Source organism: Carassius gibelio, chromosome B14 (assembly GCF_023724105.1).
Source record: "Carassius gibelio isolate Cgi1373 ecotype wild population from Czech Republic chromosome B14, carGib1.2-hapl.c, whole genome shotgun sequence".
Taxonomy (NCBI): domain Eukaryota; kingdom Metazoa; phylum Chordata; class Actinopteri; order Cypriniformes; family Cyprinidae; genus Carassius; species Carassius gibelio.
Genome location: NC_068409.1, coordinates 18,733,871 through 18,760,866, shown reverse-complemented (window position 1 = coordinate 18,760,866; position 26,996 = coordinate 18,733,871). Strand labels below are relative to the sequence as shown.

The 26,996-nt window shown below is 34.1% G+C and overlaps 1 protein-coding gene across 2 annotated transcripts; it reads left to right on the top strand.

The window, feature by feature from the left end:
• Positions 1 to 951: 951 nt before the first annotated feature.
• On the top strand, positions 952 to 26,921 carry cplx2b (complexin 2b). 2 transcript variants are annotated; one of them, XM_052573553.1, is made up of 4 exons: positions 952 to 1,064; positions 13,460 to 13,611; positions 21,949 to 22,124; positions 23,525 to 26,921. In XM_052573553.1, the coding sequence occupies exons 2-4, from the start codon at positions 13,581 to 13,583 to the stop codon at positions 23,720 to 23,722; spliced, it is 405 nt and encodes a 134-aa protein (XP_052429513.1). In that variant the 5' UTR covers positions 952 to 1,064; positions 13,460 to 13,580; the 3' UTR covers positions 23,723 to 26,921. The 2 variants fall into 2 exon arrangements, with proteins under 2 accessions (XP_052429513.1, XP_052429514.1); XM_052573554.1 differs by lacking the exon at positions 952 to 1,064 and adding an exon at positions 12,647 to 12,766.
• Positions 26,922 to 26,996: the final 75 nt, after the last annotated feature.

Genomic DNA, 26,996 nt, shown 5'->3' with positions numbered 1-26,996 from the left:
TGCCTAGCTCCCTAGTTTTATGAAATTAACTAAAATAAGCGGAGAAACTAGTATGCTGTTAGCAAATAAAATAAATTATGATCGGGTTTCACTATATTTTATACAGTTTGAATCAGTTGAAAGCATCCAGTAGTCTCATACCATAAAGTCAATGTTAAATGTATATAGCCTACTGTTGGCAATATGTGACCCTGGACCACAAAACCCAGTCACGATGTATTTTATTTTATTGAGATTTATACACAATCTGAAAGCTGAATAAATGTTTTGTTGCATTGTACCTTACATGTGCAATGACAAAGTTGAATCTAATCTAATCTAAAATAATGTAAATCAATATGACAATATTTGACTAAGATATTTGAATATCTGGAATCTTTTTTTGTTGTTGTTGAGAAAATCGCCTTTAAAGTTGTGCAAATTAAGTCTTAGGAATGCATATTACTAATCAAAAATAATGTTAAATATATTTACAGTAAGAAGTCTACGAAATATCTCCATAGAACATAATCTTTACTTAATATCCTAATGATTTTTGGCATAAAAGAAAAATCTATGATTTTGACCCATACAATGCATTGCTGGCTATTGCTACAAATATACCAGTGCTACTTATGGCTGGTTTTGTGCTCCAGGGTCACATACTTGTGATGTCAACATGTATAATTAAAACATAATGACAGTACTTGTGTTCCGGCGACGTACCGCATCCAGAAGCGCGAAAGCGGCGTTCTGTTGCTATGACAACCTCCTCCGGTTCTCCCGCGACGCGCTCTGAACTTCTAAATGGAACTTTGGTGTTTCCGGAAACATTTAAAAGGCGTACATATACTTGTAATTAGAAACAATTACAATAATTAGGGGGTTTCAAGCTTCCCGTTTCACCGTAGGAGCGGGTCTTGTTGGCAGACGGTGGGAGAGGGGCGGGCAAAGAGAGGAGGAAGAGAGGAGGAAGAGAGGAGGGAGGGAGGTGGGCGATTCGATACAGAGCTGCACACTTCAGACGCGGAATTCAAAGCAGTCAGGACCCCAGAGCCGCCAGCTCGCTCTCTCACATCGCGGAGGTTTGTAAATGTGCGCCCCTCGCATGCTCTCTTTTCTCCATCCATTTGCTCAGACTCTGCTGCCGTTGAATGCTGCATGTTGCTGCCATGGTGCGAACTCGGCGATGGAGAGGGCTGGGCTCGCAGGCTATGGCGTGAGCTGCCAGTGTCAGCTCCATGTTTGTGAGGAAAAAGGCGTGTGAAATTAGGCTGCTTGCCAGGTGCTTTGAGATGCCTTGTGCGTTTTCAGGTTAGCCGCAGAGACAGAAGCGCGCTCGACGTGCATGATGAGAGAAAGAGAGAGAGACGACAGTATGCGCAGGTGCAGCAAATGATGAATCTGTCAGCTGATGGACTGCATGATTGCATTGTGTACTGGTGGAGGGCAAGGCCGAAAACAGCTGAATGGGGTTCATGATCCTACTGTGGAGCTTTTCTGATAGTGGGGTTGAGCTTCAGAGGACTTCTGTGATGCATAGTGGATGTGTGAGAAACCAGTATCTGATCCTACAATTGCCTTGAGCTCTAGTACAGTACGTGACAGTGGCAGCCCATTCCCTATATATGCTCTTACTGTCCATTGTATTGGTTTATTATGTAATTCTTCAAATGTTAATTCTTAAAACTGTACACGTCTAAATGAAACAGAATGAAAATGTAGGATTAAGTAGCGTGAGCAAACAGACAGCATATATAGTATATGTATTAGTACCAAATAATTCATATTCTGGTGAAATGGACTCCATGCAAATGTAAAAATAGCAATAGCATTTTTGAAATTGACTTCTTAATTATATCTTCCAATTCATTAATGTGCTTCTTGAACATGGAAACAGATATTATTAGGCATGCATGCATCATTACTGTGAATGTTCACTGATATAGTACTCATTTTGGAGATTCATTTGTGCAATTAAATACACTGTAATAGTTTATTAAAATTATAATTGAAACAGATTTCTGGAGTATATTTTATAAGAAAATACTAGTTCAGTCTTTTAAATTTCATGTTTAATTCAATGTTGTTTGTTGTTTCTTTGTAATTATTTGTGAAATTTATTAGCAGTTTTTGAGTGAAATGAACTAAAACACTAAAATACACTCAAAAAAATCATCATATTCGTGCTTGCAGAAGTTAATTTTATCATGTACATGGGATTGCTAACACCCTCAACTTAAGTAATGGAATATTTTTATGTTTTTAAGCATGTCATCAATATGAAATTTAGTTTATAATCAATTCTCATGAGGTTAAAGTCTGAAAACCTTAAGTTTTGAGCTGTTGAAATGGCTTTAGCATGCAGCGCTGTTGTTCTTATACGCATGAGACAGTAACTCTCGCATTCAAAAGATTCCTCCTAATTGGATGCAGCAAATGCACATTACTGCTTCTTATTTTCTGCCCCAGGCAAGAATAGGAATTAGGCCTAACCCTTGACCATTATTCATGTGATGTGTCTGAGAGACTGAGAGTGAATGGAGGGTTAAAAGGAGCGAAAGAGAGAATGGATGTATAGTAGCAGATAAGATCACATTTTTTCTGCTTCAAAAAATTGTAAAAACTTGATTTAGATTGCCTATGCTGCTTGAGGTTTACTGTCATGAAACTTTGCGAAAGAAAAGTAGAAAAGAGTATATGGACCATTTTTCTTGATTGGCTTTACTTTAAGTGTCTTACGTGCATATTCATGTGTGTGTGTGATGATTGTGGAGAATATTTGAAGGAACAGTTCACCCAGAAATTAAAATGTGCTCACCCTCAGGCCATTCAAGATGTAGATGAATATGTTTCTTTATCAGATTTGGCATTACATCACTTGCTCACCTATGGATCCTCTGCAGTGAATGGGTGCTGTCAGAATGAGAGACTAAACAGCTGATAAAAACATCACAATAATATAGAAGTAATCCACACCACTGCAGTCCATCAATTAACCACTTGTGAAGTGAAAAGTTGAATGTTTGTAAGAAGCAAATCTATTATTACAACTTTTTTTTTAACCTTCAAACCATTGCTTCTGGCTTATGTATGAGTCCTCTATCCATAATAATGCTTTCTCTAATGGAAAAATTGCAAACATGTGAGAAATATGCATAGATCAAACACCATTTACAAGTGAAAATAGTCCAAAAACAGTTCTAAACAAAATGTATGTGTATTTCAATGTGAGAAGACAACATGAGATTGACTTTTTAGAGGAAGTATTATTCTGGATCATGGCCAGAAAGTTAAGGGTAAAATGCCTTATTGGTGTATTTGATTCTTACAAACATAACTTTTTCCACTTCATTGTACTAATTGATGGACATGAGTGGTGTGGACTACTTGTGTATTATTGTGATGTTTTATCAGCTGTTTAGACTCTCATTCTGACGGCACCCATTCACTGCACAGGATTCATTTGTGAGTAAGTGATGTGAATGCTACATTTTTCCAAATCTGTTCTGATGAAGAAAACAACACATTTGCATCTTGGATGGCCAGAGGTTAAGGTTTCATTTTGGGGTGAACTACAGGTCTTCCTTTCCCTATTTTTTCCCATGAGGTTTTGCTTTCACTTGTTAGATTTTTAAACTTAGTGTATTTTTGTGCAACTATAGCATCATCGAATAGAGCTGGAGAATTGGTCTGCCTACCATTAGGCATTTAAAATAACCAGGAGAAATACATACTGGCAGAAGTTATGATTCATGACTCTTTAAGTCAGTCATATGGACACATCTGTCCTCCAGTGTGAGGGGTGTTTTTGGTGACAGGTGTGGAGTGGCAGTTTTGAAGCCTCCGCTGTGTGTTTGGTGCTGAGAGTCGTCATGAGAGGTCTAGCTGCAGGGGAGAAATCAAGTGCTGAATTATTTATAGCTGTGTCCAAACCTCCATCAAATTGCATTGTGAGGCTTTATGATCATATTCCTTTTTGCAGGCTATGCTTCTGTTGTTGCCATTGAAATCCTGTGAAATAAAACAGCTGCTGAGTAAAACGACCAATAGGTGTGGAGTGACAGGTTACCCCTTATGAAACAAAAATATATTGCAGTATATTGGAAAATATCATGTAATATATTAGGCATATATTCTTATATATATATATATATATATATTTTTTTTTTTTCAATATAAGGTAAAATAATATATTACAATATATCATAATATATTTTAAGAAATATATTGGTAAATATATTTTCCTCTCGTAAGGGACTGTAGGTGATTATTGCAATTTTTCATCCATGCTAATAATCTGTTTTATGAAATTTGAAAGATTCTTGCTTGTTTTGTTTCACCACTTCACATTGTCTGACCTGGACAGAAATAGACTTATTTGATATAGAATGCCTAAAAGAATAAGGCTTTGACTGCACCTGGTCAGACCGGATGATTTTGTAAAACAGATATAAATGTTACCGAGTCAAGCTGTGGAAAGATGTTAGGGGGGTTGATTATAATTGAAAATATCTTTAATCTGGCTAAATGGTTTGAAGATAATACTATTTGGATGAAATGCTTGCGGCAAGTATTTCAGCTGAAAGCTTATCTCCCTTCTCCAGATTTTTACTGCCTCTGCATGGTTAGCCATTTGGCAGACACATAAAAACATCGAAAACACTTCAGACTCAAGAAAGAGGCCTGAGTTAGCTGAAACAGACAACCTGCGGGGTCAGCTGATATGCATTTTTTAGTGCAAAACCAATATGTATGTGTGATCTGGAAGTATGAGAGCTTATGGCTGTAGAATAATAGTTAAATGAGTTTGAAAAACATGGAAGACTTTTACAAACTTTTCTAGTCCCCAATGACGCTTATTCAAGCCAGGAACATAACACTTAGAACGGAAAATACCATCTGTCCAACATGTAAAACAATACCAGGCATAAATCCTCATCTCTTTGCACAGGTGGTCCAGTATTTCACAGTATGTACACAGATTTATTCCACTGTTTTCTCAAGATTGCACATGAAAATATTGTGTGCGTTCAGCTCAACAACTGTTCATTTTTCACAGTCAGGTCCATCTGTTTATAATGCACAGCACCTGTTTGAACACAATGCAGAAAGTGTGAATCAGGTTTACAGTCAGCAGCAATGTAGTAATGTGTAGATGGCATGATAACTTTAATGTGACAAGAGTTAATTGGCCCCCATTGGAGAGGGGGGTTCCCGTGACCTCTTGTGTGATCCTGACCCAGCATGCAATGATAGGCTTTGACAATTACATAGCAGGAGGGCAGTGGAAGTGGCTGCAGACCCCCTTCCTGAAATCAAGAGTCCTCAACTGCTCTCGCGCAGCACATGGTGTAATATTCATATTCATATGCAGGCTTAAGTGGGTCAGTGCTGACTCGTGAAACATTGCTGTACAGTATCAGATTTTTCTCCTGTGCCAGCAATTCCCAACCAGGGTCTGTACTTTGGTTGTACTTTTAAAAAAGTGCTTTGCTTTGTTAAGCTAATAAGAGGATTTTTTTTAAATATGCGGGCGATAAATGGCTTTAAGGAAAATAAAAATTAAATAATATTTGTGTGACTATAAATACATATTTTTCATGAACATAAAATTCCCACCATGGTGTCATTTGGACCACTTCTCAAATGATGTGCTGTGTTTAATAGCATTCTGTGATGAAAATTTAATTTTTAACTAATTTTTTTAACTAAAATTGACCCGCTAAAGTAAATTTTACAGCTAGCATTATATACGAAAATAAATAATATTAACATTTATTTTATATTTAATAACAGAAGAAATTACAGTTTGACTTGAAATGGCACACGATAAAATTATTTACCTTAATTTTCTGCCTTATATATATAATTATATAACTATTGTAACTAATTATTATAATTAAAGCCATTAAAAAACATGTTACTTGAAATATAATAAACTCATACAATCAAATAAAATATATAACTTAAAACCTTAAACTTATTATTATTTATTTATTTATTTTTGCTACTTGGCAACATTTCTTATTTACATTTAGCTCTGTCAGGACCACTATCATTAAAGATGATTGACAATTATCAAACAGTTTGAATTGGTGGTATGATTCTATTCTGGTTAAGAACTCAAAGAGCAGCGATAACCCCCCAAACATAAATGTATTATGTTATGTTATGTATGTTATGTACACAAATCAAAGGAGAATCAGAAGGCTGAATCCTAACTGACAAAGGAGGAGCTGGGGATGGAGGAGGGTAATTAGCTACTGAGCAATGCGAAAACTGCTGATAATACTGAGGGACCTATATATGAATGCTTAGGTGTCGTATCCTCATAGGTAGATGGGGATCAGCTGAGAGTCAACTTAATGTACTTTTTTATAACTAAAACTAAAACTGAAATAAAAATAATAAAACTGTGGACATATAAAAAATAATAATATTGAAAAAGCACAACTAAAAAATTACTTAAACTATATAAAATAAAAAATATGAATGAAATTAATATTAAAATAACAATGGTCAAAAATAAATAAACATTAATTTCACAGTGTATATTTGGCAGTTTATGTGGATAACACTTTCCATATTTAAAGACTTGCAGACAAATTGCCTAAGCAGAACTAAGAGAAATAATTAATCTCAGAAGTCTTTAAGAACAAGATGTCTGTCAAAACCCCAGTAGCTTTTGCTTCACTTTGCAGCAATCTCTCTAATAGTCAAAAGCAAAGATTTATTTTTGACCAAGCCAGAGGAGTCAGAGAAACGAGTGTTGGATTCATTACAGCCAGTTCTGTACTTCACTCTCTCTGCACTGCTTTCGGTTGGTGTTTCTTATGAGAAAAGCTTTGCTTTTGTAACAAATCCAAACACCTTTTTCTGTACTGCTAATTTTATGATATGCACTAGAACATTCTGCAAAGGTGCATCACGAGCAGAGATTGTAGTTTATGAACATGTTTATATGTAATTTTATTTGGATTTCTATTCACACTGATAAGACCCTCTTTCTCGTGGTTTATTTTGCTCATAAAGCTTCTTCATTAGCAATCATTAACTTCCTGTATATCATATTACAAACAACATTTAGTATTTCTAACAAATAACGTCTCAGGTTACAGATGTGACCATGGTTCCCTGAGAGGGGAATGAAACACTGTGTCCTCTAGAGGCCGCTATGAGAAACGCCTTGTCTTACCAGTGTCTGTAGCATACATCTAAACATGACAATAGCATTGGCCGCTGACAGCATATGATGTCATTACCCGGCACAATCACAGTGTAGGGCACCGGGAGAATACATCAACCACTTCTTCGTCTGAAGCTTGTGTCCAAAGCATGGCAAGGGAGCTAGAGGACGCAGTGTCTCGTTCCCTTCTAAGGGAACCATGGTTACATCCGTAACCTGAGACGTTCCCTTCCGAGGGAACTATGAACTGCGTCCTCTAGAGGTCGCTATGGGGAACAGTATACCAACATCCCCATGCTGAGGGGAATGCATGCCAGAAACGCGAGGCGCGAGGCGATGGCGAGGACTAAGTACCAACTCTACTAACTCCTAACAGGCCTAACAACCCAGTTTTGTTGCATATGAAGTGCTTTGGAGCAGAGCTCTCAGCTCTCAAGGTGAGGCGTGCCCTCAAAGCACAAACTGGGAGTTATAGGTAGGGATGCTCCGATTACTGATCACAATCGGCCGATAAATCGCTTTGGGATGATTGATCGGCGGTCTCTAAAAAGGCAGATCTCAAGCTGATGACGCTCCGCTGTCAGAGGTTTGGCTTGAAATGAAGCAGCACTTTCACAGTCTCTGTCTGGCGCGGATGAAATAATTATAATGCTTTAGGTTAGGTACAATTCATATTTCTTCATTAAATAGCTGATAAAGTAATTTGAAGTTTCTGTGAGACATCATTTTTGGATTTAAAATCAAAATAATGGATAAATGTGTCTGTGGTAAACAGCCATGGATCAGGATCAGACTCCTGTGTGAAAGCACAGTCCGTGCTGCTTTTGTACCACACATGGACTACATACACACTGCAAACAGAGTATGTGTGAACCTCACATACAGCTCACAAAATCAGGCTTGCGCTGTGTAAGCTATTGTACTATACATTTTAATGAAATGTTTTATTGATTTATTTGGATTTTTGCAAGTTTCCTTTAACATTTCTGCTTTTTTATGAATTGCTTTTACTGTTTAAACTTTGCTTAAAAGCCTTAATACACTGTTAATCACAAATTCCACTAAAACTTGGGACAGCACCATTTTTTTCAATGGTGTAATTAACTGCTAGCAAGATGGGGTTTAAATAAGATGTGACTGTTTGCAGAGCAGAAACAGACATTTTACACAATGAAAACTGGTTTTCTGAGTGTGTGAAAGAAATATTGCTTGCTTCCATGATAGATCATGATGAACCCTAATCCAGCTCTGTGGCATTGCATGTATTTTACAGTGTTTGTGTAATATAGCACTGCAGCTGCAGCTCAGGACACATGTAGGATGCTCTGCACTAGATCTGTGTTTCCTTGTGCTAATAAATGCCGATCCCCAGCAAAATGATTCCAGGCATGATGTATTAATAAACGTGCTGAGAATAAACAGATTGCTTTCCTGTCCTGTGTGTTGGGATGGATCTGTATAGTATTGTGTCCAGGCCCCATGCCCCAAATTGAATCTCATTGTGAATGGTGCTTTTCTGTCAGAATGGCTTTGTAAACCAAGCAGAGCTGCTCTGAGTTTAACCTAATTACCCTTCATGCCCTGCCTTCCTGTTTCCCTCCCACAACCTCCCACATCTTCTCTTGTGCGGGAAGTGTATCAGCTTCCTTATTTACTTTCCAGACTTATCTACAGCGTGGGTTTGCTGTAACAGTTGCATAATCAGTGCTTTTATCTTTTATGTTATGACTATTAAGCAAAATTATGTCAATCGACATATGGTTTAAAGATTTTGCACTGGCAGACTTCCAGGCTCCAGATTGTGTGCATGGGTTCATACTTCTACATGATGATTTGGCATATTCACTGCAATATTTGCTTTTTGTTTATTAAGTAATAATTGAAGCACAAAGTGGTTTGGCAAACTCAACCGAAATGTCACAGAATAAATGTAACTGCTCTAAGTGTACGACTTGCCATAGGCATCATGGACATGCAACTCAACCGAAAAATATTGCTGATTTCATTCATTTCAGGCATGTCTTTTAGGCTGCAAATGTCAGAAACGATTAAGAATTAATATATTTTTCATTTTTTAACAGTGTAACATGTTTTTTTAATCATGTTCTATCCTCATATTGAAATATTTTCAATTATTTTAGTCTGAAACTGTGGTTATTGGTTATTTGTAATGGTGTAAACATTTCATAAATGCCTAAAAAACATTTTTGTAAATGTCAGGCATGTTTACTACCCTCAGGTAAATGTTATTCTTGCACCTTTTTTAATTAGATGCAGGAAAACATCCTCATTTTAGAGTACACAAAATAAGTGGGACAGAGCTACTCGCCCTTTATTTTCTCTGTAATACGGTCTAGCAGAAGCTGGTTAGAATAAAAGCAATTTCCATTATTTTGTGCATTTTATTTTATATATCAATAATTAATATCATGTTTTACAGACTGCAAATAAACTTGCAAATGGTTTGTGTGTAGAGTTATGAAAATTATGACATGCAAACAAAAAGGTAGCTATACTTTGGGCTTTCTGGAACGAACTAACACAGATAAGTGTATAGTGATGCAATCTTTGAAAGAACAAGAAAGGATGCTAAAAATGACTGAACATGCTGAAATTTCCTCAAGGTTCTGATGCTATGTTCTCTTCCTTTTGCTTTCAAGGCTTCTTTGTGGATAAGAAACTGCTGGTCAGAAAGGATTTTTTTTTATGTCTTTTAAAGTCGTGTAGCTGCCTTGAAGCTGGATTTTTTCCTTGTTCATATCTATTGATTTGAGCTAGCCCCAGGCTTGTTTTACCTGACTCATTAAGCTGTGGCTGAAGGTAGCTTCCAATGGGCTTAATGGATGCAACCAGGGACCATGTGTATCACTTCTAAATGGCTGTTTTTGAAAGGATCAGTAAGAAGATAGAGCATGTGTGGAGAGAATCATGGAGAACTAATCTTCACTGAAGTCATGAGTCCACTGCCATGAGATGCATGCCTGAATTGAACAATCTACCACCAGATAAATTCACAGTTATTTACTTTATGCAACAAGCTGTCCATCAGTTGATTTTATGGTGCGCAGATAAGACGTGGGAAAAAATATTTCACCTAACTGCTTTGCTTGTTATCTGGGTGAAGTGTTTTTTCACAAAGGCATGTGAGACGGGTTTCTCATAATTGCTTTTCTGATATATGGGAATATTATTGCTGGTTTTTGTACTAAAGTCCACACAACAACCCATAAAAAGTATGTTATTTTTTACGAAAGACTTCAGAGTGGTTTCCTCTTTCCTGTGCATGTGGAAAAACCATGTTTCTATTCATGCCTTATCGTGTTGCATAACTGTGTAAATGTTAAAGCCTTTAATAGGAAGATTTATAATTTCATGCCTGGTTGGGCAAGTCTCCGTTAGCTCTGTTCATGCTTTAAGCAGCTATGTTGTTTTCCTGAGACCTCTGATTTCAAAAATCTATCACAGTATTTAGTGCGGTAAGCATCTCAAATGAATTGTCACATTATCACAACATCACCTTGTGCCAGCATACATCACTGCTTTTCTGTTTAGGAAATCAAATACTTTGCGGTGATCTTATAGTTTGCTACTAAAGTAGCGCTTACGTAAGGATCCAGTAATAGCTCAGAAAGTATATGGTTTCTGCCCTTCTTCCTGATCTTTAGTGTTAAACTATACAACTATCTTATGTGCAGTATTGTGTGCATTAAGATCCAAAGGAGTTTCATAATAAAAGACAGTGTTGCCAAATCCATATTTTTAAGGCAAAATTAGACCATTTCTATACTGCTGCATTGGTTGGTGGATTTTTTTTAGTCCTCTGTTCCCCTGTAATGCAACTTTAAAGCAATTTTGATAGCCATTTCCCCCTGGATTATGATTGGTCTAGTGAATGAATAAGATGGTTTTGTTTCGCAGACTTGGCTACCCTGATTTTGAGTTTCAGTTTATGCTTTCATTTGGCAAAAACTGTAACCTTGAGGCTTTCTTTCTAATCCCGTTATATGATTGTAGAAGCTCAAAGATGGATTAGATGCACCAATCAATCAGAATGTCGCTTCTCCTTGACATCTTCCCACCATTGTAATGCACTGTGAGATTTCAGATGACATATATCCCTTTGCTGTCTTGTTTTTACAAATCTCCACATTCGGGTGTCAGATTATCATATAATTTGCATTTACATTTCACCAGGATGGATGCTTGAGCTGGATGGAATGTGGTTTTATCGGATATGACAGAAAAAGATTTATAATTAGATGCAAAGCAATGTTTGATAATGCAAATCATTCAAAGCAAATGATTATTGCACCACATCTTTTTACAGTCTCTCAAGTCATTACTCAAATGAAAACACTCTGAAGACAGTTTAATGGAAGCATTTGAAACACGGAAGACTCAGCTAGAACATCAGTGCTGTGTTGATGTGGTGCAGGTTGAATTGAACTGGTAAATGGCTCACAAACTCAACCTCAAGGTCGCAGAAGGTCGCTTTGTGTTCTGCTAATCAGACCTGGCAGGAGTTACAGCCCTATTTTGACTTGAGAAAAGAAGGTCAGCCACTGCATGTAGAGATAGGTCAGGACATCTAATTTGATTTATAATTACAACTTTAATTATAAGAATTCTTGATTTAGAATTTTTGTTTTTAGCTTTAATACTTTTCTTAACATTTTTCTTACAATATACAGATTTCTTTTGTGCCTTAATGCCTAAAAAGTGATTTTAATCTTAATGAACCACATTAATGAATTATTCATTGAATTTACTACATTTTTTCAAGGAAAGTGGTTGCAATCAATTTATTTTAGCTACATTTAAATAAATACATTTAGTTGACTAACATTTTTTTTTAAATGTCGCTATAATAAATAGTTTGCAGCCACTTACCTTAAAAAATAGTATATATATATATATATATATATATATATATATATATATATATAGACCATTTTTTTTCAGTGTAGCTTGGTAAAACAGGTTTAGTAATAATTATACCTATTGCATGGTGGAGCTTTAACGAGGATATATATATATATATATATACACACACACACACACACACACACACACACACACACATATATATATATATACATAAATATATACATACATATATACACACACACGTGTGTATATATATATATATATATATATATATATATATATATATATACTGAAATAGAAGTGTTATAGTGAGAAATGAAAAATATGTATAGTTTGAAAAGCTATTATATACTCCAGGCAAACCAAAACATGCAGTAATTGGGGTAATCTGTCCTTGAAATTTAACAGAAGAAACTTCATTTTACTGAAGGGAGATGGAAAGATGAGGGGGAGGAGTGTGGGCGAATATGAATGAAGCTACTGGAGCGAGAGAGAGAGAGAGAGAGAGAGAGAGAGAGAGAGAGAGAGAGAGAGAGAGAGAGAGAGAGAGGGAGATAGATAGCGAGAGAGAGAGAGAGAGAGAGAGAGAGAGGGAGAGGTGGATTATCAGGACACACTGAGTGTTTGTCATGTTCCAGCTATTGAAGCATGTAGTTTTCTTTAACATTCAGTTAGGATTCCTTCAAGAACACATTGCAGGTCAGTAAACTGGTAAGTGGAAGAAGACTTAAGTAAATTTATAATAGGAACTAGTTACAAACACATAACTCCAGTTTGTGTCATGTTTCTTTCATGAATCTACCTGCTGTTCTTTAGTCTTATGTCTCGTCTCTTTAGAGGTGTTTGACTGCGATGTAGGAATCAGATTTTTTTATTTATTTGTTGTGTGAATTGGGAGTTTTCAGTATCTAAAGCCTCAATGAAGCTCTTTTGGCGGCTTTGTAAAGCTGACAGATATTGTGCATTTTTTATGTCTCAAACGCAGCATGGCCAAACCAGACAGACCATCTCTTGTGTGTCTACAGAAACTATTTCAAATTAAATCAAGCTTTTATAGAGGTTCAGAGGACTTCTTGAGATGAAATCCACAATAAATGTTTTGACATTTCCACTTAATGTCACGGTGTAGCTGGAAATGTTCGATGTGATCCTGAAAACAATAATTGCTTGGTCTTTCTTGAGTTTTCTGAAATGATTGTGAATTTGTTTTTAAGCACCCACTGTGTGGGATTCATCTAAGCTCAGAATAACACTAATGAGCATTTTACTGTTTCAGGGGGGATTTTTTTAGTAGTGTGGTTAAATTTGAGCTCAGATGCTCACAGATGTGATGGAGCAGGTTGTGTTAATGTTGTAGTGATCAGTATTATCTAACTGAACGGTCAATAATTCTGATTTTCCCAGGAGGTGTGAAGGATTCATCAGGAGACTGACACACAGTGGTGGACCGACAGATTCAGGATCACAGCTGCTATAAATGCAACTCTCTCTTTAGCTGGAAGAGGAACACATATCTGAGTGCATCATGGATTTTGTGATGAAGCAAGCGCTGGGCGGTGAGTGTCACATTATCAACCCGTATTTCCACAAAGATATACCACATGTGAATTAGTCTCAACTCTAATGTCAGTTTGGTCAAGGCCATTTAGATTGTATGATTCTTTATTTATCATGCTATTTTAGTATTATTAAGACACTATTATGGTTTTTATAAAAAAATCTTTTTGAATGTTTTCCATTTTCACTTTTAGTTAAAGTTTTTGTAATTTAGTTGTGTGTTTTTGTCATTTTTATTATTATTTCTTTTTTAATTATATCTATGTAGTTTTTAAATGTTTATTTAAATTTTGAATCTTTTTCAAATTCAAATTTATTTGAAATTAGAATTTTTAAATAAATGAATCAAGTTACACTAAATGAAAATAAGATATTTTTTTACTTTAGTTCAGTTAACATTTCTTTTCATTTCAAGTAATGTTTTTATGGTTTTAGTTTTATTTGTTAATTGTTTGACACATGGCAGAATTTGATGATATTTTTTCTTCAATGTAAAATTAAAATAATTGTTTTTCTAAAGGAGTATTAGAATAATAAAAAAGTTGATTTATTTTTAAAAAATTATAAATAATATCTAAGTATGTTTTTTGTATTAATATAACATCTGGTTTTATATTATATTTACTATATATATATATATATATATATATATATATATATATATATATATATATATATATATATATATATATATATATATATATATATATATAATGTGTGTGTGTGTGTGTGTGTGTTTTAACTAAATAATTTTCACCTGCATAATGGCCTGTAACCAGGAAATGTATTTTAATAGAGATTTTTGCTGGAAAATGTGATATTGTGCAGTTAAAATTGTTTTTTATATTAATATATTTTTGGGAAATTAAATAATTAAGACATTACAATTATTTTAAAAGTAATTAGTAGTAATTATGCCAGTTAATTTAAAGGGACAGTAGGGCAAATTAAGACAGTAAGGCAGCAATATGTTTTTAACAATAACAAAGAAAAGTGCTTATTGATCTGTTTATAGTTTTACTTTATTTGACATGCTGTTTGTATATGTTATAGATTTGCCAATCCTATAATCAAAAGTTTGTCTAAAAGTCACTGAGCCCCTAAATCAATTTCATATTTTACATTTCGTATTAGTCTTAATCTTACACACGTCCTTTTCTCTTACACATGGATGAGGCCGAGACGTCAGATCGAGAATATGAATTGTGTAATATAAAATGAAATATGAAAGAAATGTGCCTTGTGGCACTTTTAATATATCAGAAAAAGCTTTGATACAGTATGCAAATATGACCTGAATTTGATCCCAACCTCTAAAAATCTTTATCAAATGTGTTTTTTTCCCTTTTGTTTGGAGCATAGATCTTATAAACTTAAGGTCTGCTTCGTAGCTCTGAGGTAATGGAGCATGATTTACTCATGAAAGTCATCCATTATTAAACACACTTTCCCTAGACTGATTTTCTCAACCCTTGCAAATTATTCAGAAGCAAATAGAATTTCTTCAAGATCCCACAGAGAAGACTCTGCGTTCAACAGCCTGTAAAAAACAACCTTTATGTTTGTTGTCTGTTAGTGTTAAAAAATACTTTTATTAAAAAAAGATACAATGTAATAACAAATGTGCTTCAGAACAGCCCTGCTTGTTAACTCTGTCAAAAGCCGTCAGCATTTTTGATCATCTTCACAATATTTTGCTTTTATGAATATCTGAACATGCAATATTGTCAAGAGAAACAACCTCTGCTTTTAAAGGTGTCATCATAAAAATCGGACTTTTTCTGGTTTTAAGTGCTATAATCAGGTTCCTGGTGCATCTACCAACCAAGGAAATGTGAAAAAGATTAATCCAGTGACTTTGTTTTGGTAAGCCTTTTTCTGCAAGTGTCTGAGAAAACGAGCGCATCTGATTTCACTCAAAGGGATCTCATTATAATATTACCGCCCCTTAATCTGTACATTTCCACCCACGGCACTGCCATTACGATTTTGCAAGGGACAACTGTGTACTAGCTATAAAGCCATTGTGCAAGTTTGAGCAAACATACTAACTGTTTTGTCTTTGGGTGCACAGACGAGCACAAAAACACTGTTTATAGTCCCACCCCTAGAGGAGACAACAGAGCAGATGATTTATTGATTAATTTACTGTATATTGCTGCTGCCACACAGATCTCAAATAAACATGCAATCTATTTCCCAGCTGTTCACCTTCACAGACATAACCAACTGTTTTTGTAACTCGTGTGTGTTTTTAATGTAAACTTGTGTGTGAATGAGAACTTAGTTTAGTACTCACATGCTCTGACAGCCGCTTTCTGTCCGTGTGCACTCCGCATACAAACCGCATATAAGAAGTTTGAACAAAAATGGTTTAAAATGCATGATTTTAGTGCGATAAACATAAATAATCAGAACCGCATGAATTGTTTTTTAGCAGGTACGAGCTGTATTAGCGCAGCTCTATCCTGAAAAACGGGGCAGGAAGCAGCAGCTCATTTGCATTTAAAGAGACAATGCATGAAAACAGGGTGTTTCTGCTTCCAGTTAAAATAATTTCTAAATTATATAATGAATAATCTGTTTGGTATTTTGAACTGAAAATTCCTGACTTGTTATTTCATTCAGTAACTTTAGGGAGTTTTGTGTTATATGCTGTTTAAAGGGGTCATATGATGTTGGTAAAAAGAACATTATTTGGGGTATTTGGTGTTATGAAATATGTTTATGCTGTTTAACCCCTTTCTAGGCACCTCCTTTTTTGGCATGGAGACAGAAATGACATACCCAAAATAAAAAGGTTTCTGCTCATGATTCTTTCTGACTAGATACATATTCAACATATGTTCACAAAGCTGACACTTTAAAGTTTACTGTTCAGGAATCAGAATCACTCAGACTGTTATGATAATAGAGATATATAAGCTCAAACATAAAAACAAAAATAAATATATTAAAAACATATTTTTTAAATGTATTTAAAAAATGTGTTGATGTAAGATATGAGTTTAGAAATAGAGTGTAGCTAAAGCCACAAGTCTTTCAAAACTTCATTAGAAATTTCATAATCTAATCTGTAAAACTGTGAATTTTATGAAATATTTTCTAAGGCCATGTCATGTGTGTTTTTTAGAGAAGGCAAATCAGATTGATTTATGGCCCTTGTAATCTCTGTAAGATCTCACATGTAAACACTGATGTGTGTTTTATATGTGTGTTTGGCTGTGAAAACTGCCCGTTTCATGATTGTATTGTTCTCACCAAACGAGTCTTTCACACCTCCGCCAGGTACGACACATTATCCGCATTATTCTTTTATCATTATTCTTTTGTTTTTATTCCACCTTTATTAGCCTTGATTGTGGTTTTTCAGGCTTTACAAAGCAACAAAGCAGCGATCTCACTTCAGTCTCTCTTTGCATTTAGCCCTTATTTATCAAAAGTCTTAATATAAAAATACAACAAAACATTTTCTTACGACATTGACGTGAATTATTGAGACAAAAATGCATTATGAAGAAGAAAAGCACCTGCTATTAGTAGCATCGGAGCTAACGTTAGCATCAAGCTACATCAGACAATTTATGAAATTATTAGTACACTTTTATACAAAACTCACTTTAAACCCCGATCGAGTGTTTATAATAACTTCCTTTAGCGATCAGGGGTGGAATTAGGTCGTTTACTATTTAAAAAATATGCTATTTGTAGCCTTTTTCATCGCTGCACAAGTTAGCATTTCCCATGTACATTTTTTTGTATATTTTATAAAATGCCCCAGATCTCAAGAAAATCTCATACCAAGCTTTTCTATCGTAATCGCGGGTTTATTATTCGGATATTTCGTGTATACAGAGGTGTTTCAGTGTTGTTGTGAGCAGATATGAACCAGGAACTGTTCACGAACCATGTGACACGATCTGACGCTGTCTGGTTTTGGGACTGTCAAATTGACAACCCAAACGTCCAATCAGAGTCTTTCTGGGTCACAGCTCGAGTACACGGAAGTAAACAAACAGAGACGGCTCTGGCAGAGGCTATTTATCATCAGATCGCGTAAATCAGTGGAAAATGAATAGAAATGACGATTCTGTCTGAAGAAATATGAAGTAAACATCAGTAAATATCAGATATGCATCTTTGGTCTATAAATCCTTATTGACGCTGTTCAGTGAGTCTATGTGAACACAAATAAACCGCTGCAGACTTGACTGAATATGAGTGAGTGGTGAATTTCTATTCAAAATGGGGCATAATACGGATTTATTATTTTGCACTCCTGACATAAATCACTAAATATCTGTCACTGCAACAATGTTTTATCAAAATATTGGTCAAATATCGAAGCTAGAGTCTTTAAACTTTCAATTGATGCACAGTTTGTCCAGATCAAGTAAGAGAGTGATGTTTAATGTGCTGTGAAAGTGAAACAATAATAAACTGGGGCCGTCAGCGATGTTTGCACGTAAAGGGGTCTGTTTAAGGTAAAAAAAAAAAAAAACATTCTGTACATTATCGGTTCTCCTCTATGCCCCACCTTTTGAAACACGTCGATTTTTACAAAACTCATCGTTCTGAGAAGTGAGGTGTAATGCTGGGCATTATACCGGTTCATACCGAAAACCGGTGTATATTTTCGTTACGGTATTCATTTTTAATATACAGCCATGCTGATGCATTTTATTACTCAACGATCGGAACGAATGCAGTCATTTCACAGTAAATGTATACTAATTAAAGCTGTGTTTCACACACAACACATGGGTTTTTGGCTAGGTTTAAAACAAGAAAAAGCACACTTTTAGATAAACAAGGAAAACTGTATATATATATTCACTTTTATAGAGGCAGAAAAACAAAGTTCATTAAGACCTGTGGGATTGCTTGTGATAAAGATTTAAATGCAAAAGGCACGAAACGGTTTCTGTCTGTGGTGTTTTAATTGTAAATATTTTAACAAGAAAAGTCATAGGCTAATTACTGTGTTTAAATGTTTTGCCGCTTGCTTGAGCAGCTTATTATACAAACCTAGAAGTAAAATGCATGAATAATGCGTTGTTTATATTTATTAAGTTTAAACCAATGTCTATAACTATGAAAGATTGTTACTGTTCTGTGATAAAAGACTCAATGCTGAAAACAAAGCAAAACAATGTTTGTCTCTGTTTCTTCTTCGATGTGTTTTGATCCAGAAGATTCAGTACTCTTTCAGAAGATGTGTAATAGCGCCCCCTGCTGTTAAGTTAATAGCTTACGCGTTAAAGAGTTTATAGTTATTTATCAATGCTTGAGCTGGTGTACGTTTACGTGACATTATAAAAGGACATTATTACCTAAAATATCTCCAGATAGATACACTTACCAACTTATTATTAATTCTCCGATTTCTTTCTCTTTGTGTAAGATATTTTATTCATTATGTTTGTTTTAGAGACTGTGTGAAACACTTGTGTTATAAAAAAAATCAAGTGACCTATTTTAACACTACTACTTCTTTACTGTTATAAAAGGACTTAATTAATATGCAAATTTCCTAAGCTCTGATAATTCACGTATCATTAAGAATTAGGCTGTTTCCAGAGATACTGTGCCATCGTTATGCAGAGCCCTGATTTGCTCTTCCATCCAGAACCATCACTGCTGTTCGTGCCAAGTGCTCTGATGTAAAGCCATGAAGTATCTGATAGAGGGATGCAGCTCTTTTGTTATGCTAACCATCCTCTGTGTGGCTTTATACAGACTACATTCAGTGGCTACATCTTACTTGAAGCTCTCAGGAACGGCAGTTGCAGTGTGTTTTTAGTACAATTAATGTGATGTGCAAATCTGAAGGATGTTTATTGGTATTTTTATTTAGTGTTTGAACATCCTGACATGCCCGACAACAGAAGGTCAATCAGTGGTGTGAGTTTAGAGTGAGGCTGTCTTTTTAATCAACCAAAGGCAGTTTAAGTTAACCTAAGAATACTGCAAAAAAAAATCAAAAAAAAAATCTCTATTTTATAGTAAAAAGTCTTAATTGAATATTGTAAATATATTATGTTAGAAGATTATATTCAATTACTTAAATTAGGCATTTTTATTGGCAAATTGTGTCCTAAAAAACTAAAACATAAATCTTAATTAATTTAGTTTGTAAGAAAAAAATTGCCAGTGGGTATAAAAAAATAAATAAAATTATATATATATATATATATATATATATATATATATATATATATATATATATATATATATATATATATATATATATATATATATATAATAATAAATAATAATAAATAATGAGAAAAAAATCTTAACTAGTGTTTTCCAGGAAAAAGTCCTGTAAAATAGATAAATAGAAGCTTATATTAGATTCTTTTTTTTATTATATTACTTAAACTAGGTATTTTTTATTGGCAAATTTCTTCTTAAAAAAAAGTTGGTTAAAAAGTAATTAATAATAATAAATACTACAAAAATATTAATCTGTATTTTCCAATAAATACATATTAACATCCTGTAAAATATATATGTAAAGGATTAAATATATAAAAACAAAAGGTAATATTAAATTACTCAAATTAGTGTTTTTTCTTTTATTGGCAAAAAAAAAAAAAAAAAAACAGCCAATAAACCTCCATCAATTCAGTTTGTAAAAAAAATGTAAGAGAGTAAAAAAGATATTAAATGACTCAATTTATATATATATATTTGCAGGTTGTTAATTATCAATCTGCCAGCTTTGGTTTACTATGGGCTTTGAATAGCCTTAGGCAACAGACACTAAAAGACCATATACAGCCCTGTGGACCATGGGAAACCTACATCTAGACATGATATGAGCTCTGTTATGTCAGCTCAAGCTGTCCTCGACACACACACACACAGATGGTTAAAGGCCACTTAAAGTGTACTTTGCCGCTCCTTTTCTCTTCAGTGTCCGAGTGTCATACAGAAGCAATTAAACACTTGTGATGAAAATGCGTAGGCCTTGACGCTGGATTTCAAATGCACACTCATACATTATAAATGACTACCATTAATAATGAATGAGTGTACACTTGCTTGTAGAGACATGTTGTGCACAGCCATTATGCAAATGATTAATGTCTTTCAGCAATAGTACAGAATTTGCAATCAAATCTAGCTGAGACTGTTTACATCAGTCTGTATGATTCTCAAATACAACTGTTTTTTGCATTTAATGGTTAGAGTGTACATCGGGGTATATGCAAACACAGCCATTTCTTAAGAGCATGTATTGCTGCACTACCCATAAAGTTTGCTGAAAGCAAAACATGATGTAGAATACACAGCGTGATAGGTAGAGCTGCACCAGTGAAACAGATGGCAGAGAGAGGAGAGGCACATGCTTCATTCTGGAGGCTCGGTTTGCCTTTCTTCATTTTGGCTTCAGTGTATTATCATATAAGGAGGTTGTGCAGTGTTCTGTCTCTTTTGGGGATTTGTGATTAAAATATAGAATTACATTAGCATTCAAAGTTTGGGGCTTTTAAAAAAAGTCTCTTATGTTCACTAAGGTTATATTTGTATCATCTAAAAATCCAGTAAAAATAGTCTAATTGTTCTATTTTAATATATTTTAAAATGTAATATTCCTGGGATGGCAAAGTATTCAATATTGAATGCTAATTAATATTTTTGTATAAAACCTTGATTTCATTTTATTTTTTCTGGATCCTTTGTATACAAAGTTCAAAGTGTACAGCATTTATAAAAAAATAAATAAATAAACTAAATAAATAAACAAAATGAAAAATTCACCTAAGAATGGTGCAAAACATTCTTAATTAGTATTTTTGTGTTGTTTTTGACTCAAAACCTGCTTTAAACAACAGTGTACTTGAGAAGCTAAATTTTTTTTTTTGGGCATTTTTTTTCTCTCTCTCTATTTTGTTACAATTAAATTTACTTCATTTTTGGTTTGATTGTTTTTTGAAGGCCAGGCTTTAAATATATTTTTATATTTATGTATGCATGTATTTATTTATTAATTAATTTTCTGTTCATGAATGAACAATGAAAAAAAGTAACCTTTAGAAAATATAGTATGGAATTTTCTTTAAGATTGGATTTTTAGACTTACATTTCTTTATGTTTCTCTGAAACAGGACAAAAAATATATATTTTACAATTTAAGATGACTGTTTTCCACATGTTTTCAAAATTCTTTCATGAACAGAAAATAAAAAAAGAAGAAGAGGAAAGAAAGAAATAGAAATCTTCTTTAACATTGTGAGAAGAAAATCTGAGCCCAAACCTTTAAATAATAGTGTGACTAATATTTCAGTAGAAACCGGTTTATGATGTCTTTGCTCTTTATTGCACAGGGGCCACCAAAGACATGGGGAAGATGTTAGGAGGAGAGGAAGAGAAGGACCCTGATGCCCAGAAGAAAGAGGAAGAGAGGCAGGAGGCGCTCAGACAACAAGAAGAGGAGCGAAAGGCCAAACATGCTCGTATGGAGGCCGAGAGGGAAAAGGTCAGACAGGCCATTCGAGACAAGGTACGTTTTCCACATGTCCCGTTCACTTCAGCTGCTTGTGACCGCTGATTAGACTCAGACCAGGACGCTTGACTGAACTGGGAAACATGGCAGCATTTGTTAATTGCTAATCAATTTCAAACTAAAGCAGGATGAAGCCATTTTACCTTGATGACAGGACTTAATGATTAATATATGTGTGGGAATAACACATCAAATCAAATCTCCATTACACTTTAATGAAATGTCACATTTGCAAGAGGTCTTAATGTCAGCTAATTACAGCTAATTGAACAGAGGAATGTAGCATTAGTGTATGGAACATCACACACCGGCCGCTCGTCATGTGACTATAATTACACAGAAAATGGAAAGGCCACACAATTAGTTTAATTCTACATTTTATTATTAGCTTTTCATCACCTCATGAACCCCAGTTTGGGAAAACTTGAAACTTGCCATAATGCAATGTTTGATGCACATTTTGATGTTGATAACAAAAATATGTTAGGTCAAAAGTAATCTGAACGTATACTCAAAATAAATTACCTAATATGTGTAGTCCAATTGTAACAAACTATAATTTACATTATGTAATTTGTAAACTGTAATGAACTACAATTTGTAAGTAATCAATCCAGCAATGCTAGCCACTGTAAAAAAAAAAAAAAACATTTTTGTGTATCATGATCCACCGGGACCTGATGAGAGATCCACCAATCAGAAAGGCTCCCAAATATCAGTCGATTTTTTAATTGGTTAAAGTTAATAGAAATTACCTCATGTTATATATAATATATTTTTTTGCACTTGGAGTGCACATGAAATCAGCGCCTATAAATGTGAGGGTGAATAAATAATGACAGCATTTTCATTTTTTGGGATCCCTTTAAGGCAGATATGACAGAAACAGTTCAATCCTGCTACAAGATTAATGTTTTAATGTTTGGAGAAATTGTATTTTGAAATAATATTGCTGTTTAAATTATTCTTTTTGAATATGACATGAAATAAAAAAAACGTAAAAATGCTTTCCATTAAAATATATATATATATATATATATATATATATATATATATATATATATATATATATATATATATATATATTTATTTATTTATTTATTTTTTGTGGAAAGCATTTTGCGTTTTTTTATTTCATGTCATATTCAAAAAGAATAATTTAAACAGCAATATTATTTCAAAATATAATTTCAGTTTTATGATCAAATAGAACAGTTTATGATATAGTATATTATACAATATAATATATCATATAGCATTTTATTTATTTTATTTGATCCAAAAATAAATTCAGTAGAGCTATGAGGAATGGCATCATTACAACATTTTCATTAGTCCACTACTCCATTTCTTCTCATGTTTAATTACAACTTCATATTGTGTGTATGTTTCTACAGTATGGACTAAAGAAGAAAGAAGAGAAGGAGGCAGAGGAGAAAGCGGCTATGGAACAAGCGTGCGAAGGCTCCTTGACTCGCCCCAAAAAGGCTATCCCAGCAGGCTGCGGGGCGGATGACGACGAGGACGAGGAGAGCATCCTGGACACCGTCCTCAAATTCCTGCCCGGACCTCTACAGGACATGTTTAAAAAGTAACAGACACAAAGCTGTTCCTCAAGAAAGATAGGTGAGGGGGGATTTTTGCCAAACAGGTTCACTGCCTCGACGGAATTTTATGGATAGATACACAAATCATAACCCGACAACGTTTGGTCTTTTCACTGCCATTCAGGTTCAGATGGTTTACACTTTCTATAGTGTTTGTTTACTGATCACCATGGCCTTAGGTCCTCAGCGGTCAGCTCCACCTTAACAGCACACTGATGCTGGGAATATGATGCTTACTTAGATTGATTGATTTAAAACATTTTAAATCTGTAGCTTGATGTAACTGCCCTGTCTTTCACAGAAGAATTGTCAGTGAATTGCAGAATGCAGCTGTATGCTTTCAGTAGTTGCATCTGATGAATCACGTTTGCATCAGTGAATTTGATGATACGTTGCCATATGTAAATATGGGAGATGCTGATATACTGTCTTAGATGTGCCACGTTAGACCACCTGAATGCTCAAATGGTTTGCAGCCTGGCAGTTTTCATTTATCTCTTATTTATTTTGATTTTTTCTCTATTTTTGTTAGTGTGAAATAGACTTTGAAATGACCACAAGTGTTATTCACGTTAGCCTTGCCAGCAAAAGATCAGGAAAAGCTCAGTAAGTGTCTCTGATAATCAATTTACAAACTGGACCAAATTCTCTATACACGTAAGAGATATTTAAGATCTCAAAACCATACAATCAGTCAATGTTTCACAGCAAATGTGTCATTTTAAAAGCATGCAGATTTGATCTTAGATCACTCACACACACACAAGACAATCAGAAATTAAGTGGTCTCATACTAAAATGAAAAAAAAAAAAAAACATAATTTTATGTTTTCTTATTTGTAGGATTCACATCAAAATGTTATTTAAACATGGCTCATAAAAAATATTTGGGATGTTCTAATATATGAATATTATGTAAAGGTCTAACCTGACTTGTAATGCACTAATTTTTTTTTTTTTTAAAGTAGGTAATTGTAACATTAAAAAGCAAAAAACAAGCCTACGTGTACAGTAAAATGAATTTAGTATAAGTGCATGCATTGTTTTATATTCAAGTTTCTTCCATGCATTAAAAATAATAATAATAAAAACTAAAAAAAGGTAATTGCATCTTTTTATCTCACAATTCACACTTTGTTTTTTACAATTTAGAATCGCAAGATGTAAAGAAAAAATCTGAATTCTAAAAAAAAAAAAAATGTTTAAAATGGTTGTGACTTTTATTCTCAATATTTTTTTTTCCTTGCAATTGTGGGTTTATATCTTGAAATTCTGTCTTTTCATCTCAAAATTGTCAAGGGGAAAAAAGTCAGAATTGTGAGACATAAACTCAAAATTGCAAGGAAAAACTAAACATGGTTCACCAAATTTTTGTGATGTTCCGCTAAATATGAATGATGACCTTATTTGAATAGTTATGTAAAGATAAAACATTGCAATTACCTGGAAATTATGGAAAAGGGCTTCCATAGTTTTAAAAAAGAATTAGTAGTCAATGAAAATGCATTAATTAATTTGTGTGAGCTTCACTCACAACAGTAAAAAACCAAAGAGAGAATAAACTGCAATTATACTTAGTACATCACTGACAGTTTATCTATTACAACAGTAATATTTTGAGAACCATTATATTCACACATCTGATCAACAATCATTCCTGCTGTGAAACACAATATATCAACCTTTATAAAACTATATATACACAATGTATATCATTTATAAAAATACTGCCCAAAATATTAATCTTACTGCTGGCAAATTCTGATGTGGGGTGACAAATATGATTACTTCAGGCTTTTTTCTTTTACTTTAGTTATAAGTGTTTTTATGTTAAGCATTTAGTAAACACTGCCATTTGATAAACATGTTGGACACATATTTTGAAGATGTATAAATGTTTACATATGAAACCTGGGCTAAAGACGCAAACTTATTTTGTATAGTAATGCCCAAATGGGTATTGTATTGCATGATGGGGAAATATAAACCTATAGATAAGTTTTCATTGCAAAAAAGTCAGTAGTTGTTTGTTTTCCAATCAATGTGTCCCTTTTTAAACTCTGTTAGCAAATGATATGCCTTCAGGAATGTGACTGTACCTATTAGGCTGGTTGTTCTGTGATCAAAATGCTTTGAAGATTGTAAAAATTGTTTTAAAAAAATCTTAGTAAGAACAGGATGACATACTTTAGAATAGCACGTGCTACTCTCAAGTAGACTTTAATTTTTAGCAGTACGCAAGTACGTTTTTTAAATTAAACTATAAAAAAAAATGAGACTGACTTTTTCATTTTTGTAGCGTTAAAAGGTTTTTCACTAGTCAAAGCCATACCGTTAGACTGCAATAATTAATGAAAAAAAGAATCATCTTGTAGTCATGCATCTGTAAAAATATGTCGATATCTATTTAACTCTTCATAGTACATGTCAGAAAGTGTATATACTTTACGTAGAGAGAGAGAGAGAGAGTCTTTAAAAAGATTGCTATTGTAGTACGGTCTACTGTATGTGCTGTATGTTCTTGTAAGTGTGTATTTATGTGCGTCTGTACCTGTTATTCATGGTGTACGGTTGATGTGTTTTATGTGTGTACAGTCTAAAGCAGTCTGTGGAATCAGGGGTATATAGGAGTCCTAATGTTCATGTATGCATGCAGATAAACTTTGCATTAAATACCAAATCCGAGCATCAGGTTGTACCTGTTTATGTATCACTGTCCCTGCAACAGAAGCTGCATCCTCTATCCAGGGATGAAATCCCATCGGTCTAATGAAATGTGTTTTATTATCAGTCCTATCATTCAGGTTGTTTGGTTGACAGAACGGAGAGATCATTTCAAAACCATTACAGCTACTACTCAACTAGGCTGATTTCTAGTCCTTTATCATTCGCAGCTTGATCTCAGACAAATCATTTGATATTATATTAGGTGTACTACACATATACCTCTTGGCATAAATACATTCTTGAATTGCGCTGCATCAATGCAGTGGTTAATCACTTCAGGACATTTAAACTCACTAAATCACCCTAAAAAAGTATTTGGACACTTTTGGTTGTACTTAAATGTCATTAGATTTTAAATATCAAACTTCCATCGTTTCATATGTATCATAGACATATTTGGAATTTACATTTTATGTAATTTTTCTATTACATGAAGATGACAATAAAATGGTAAAAGGGCTGACTGTGTTGGTGATTCTGTGAATCAGACTGGAGAAAACGAACCATTTATGGATCTGTAATGATTTTAATGATG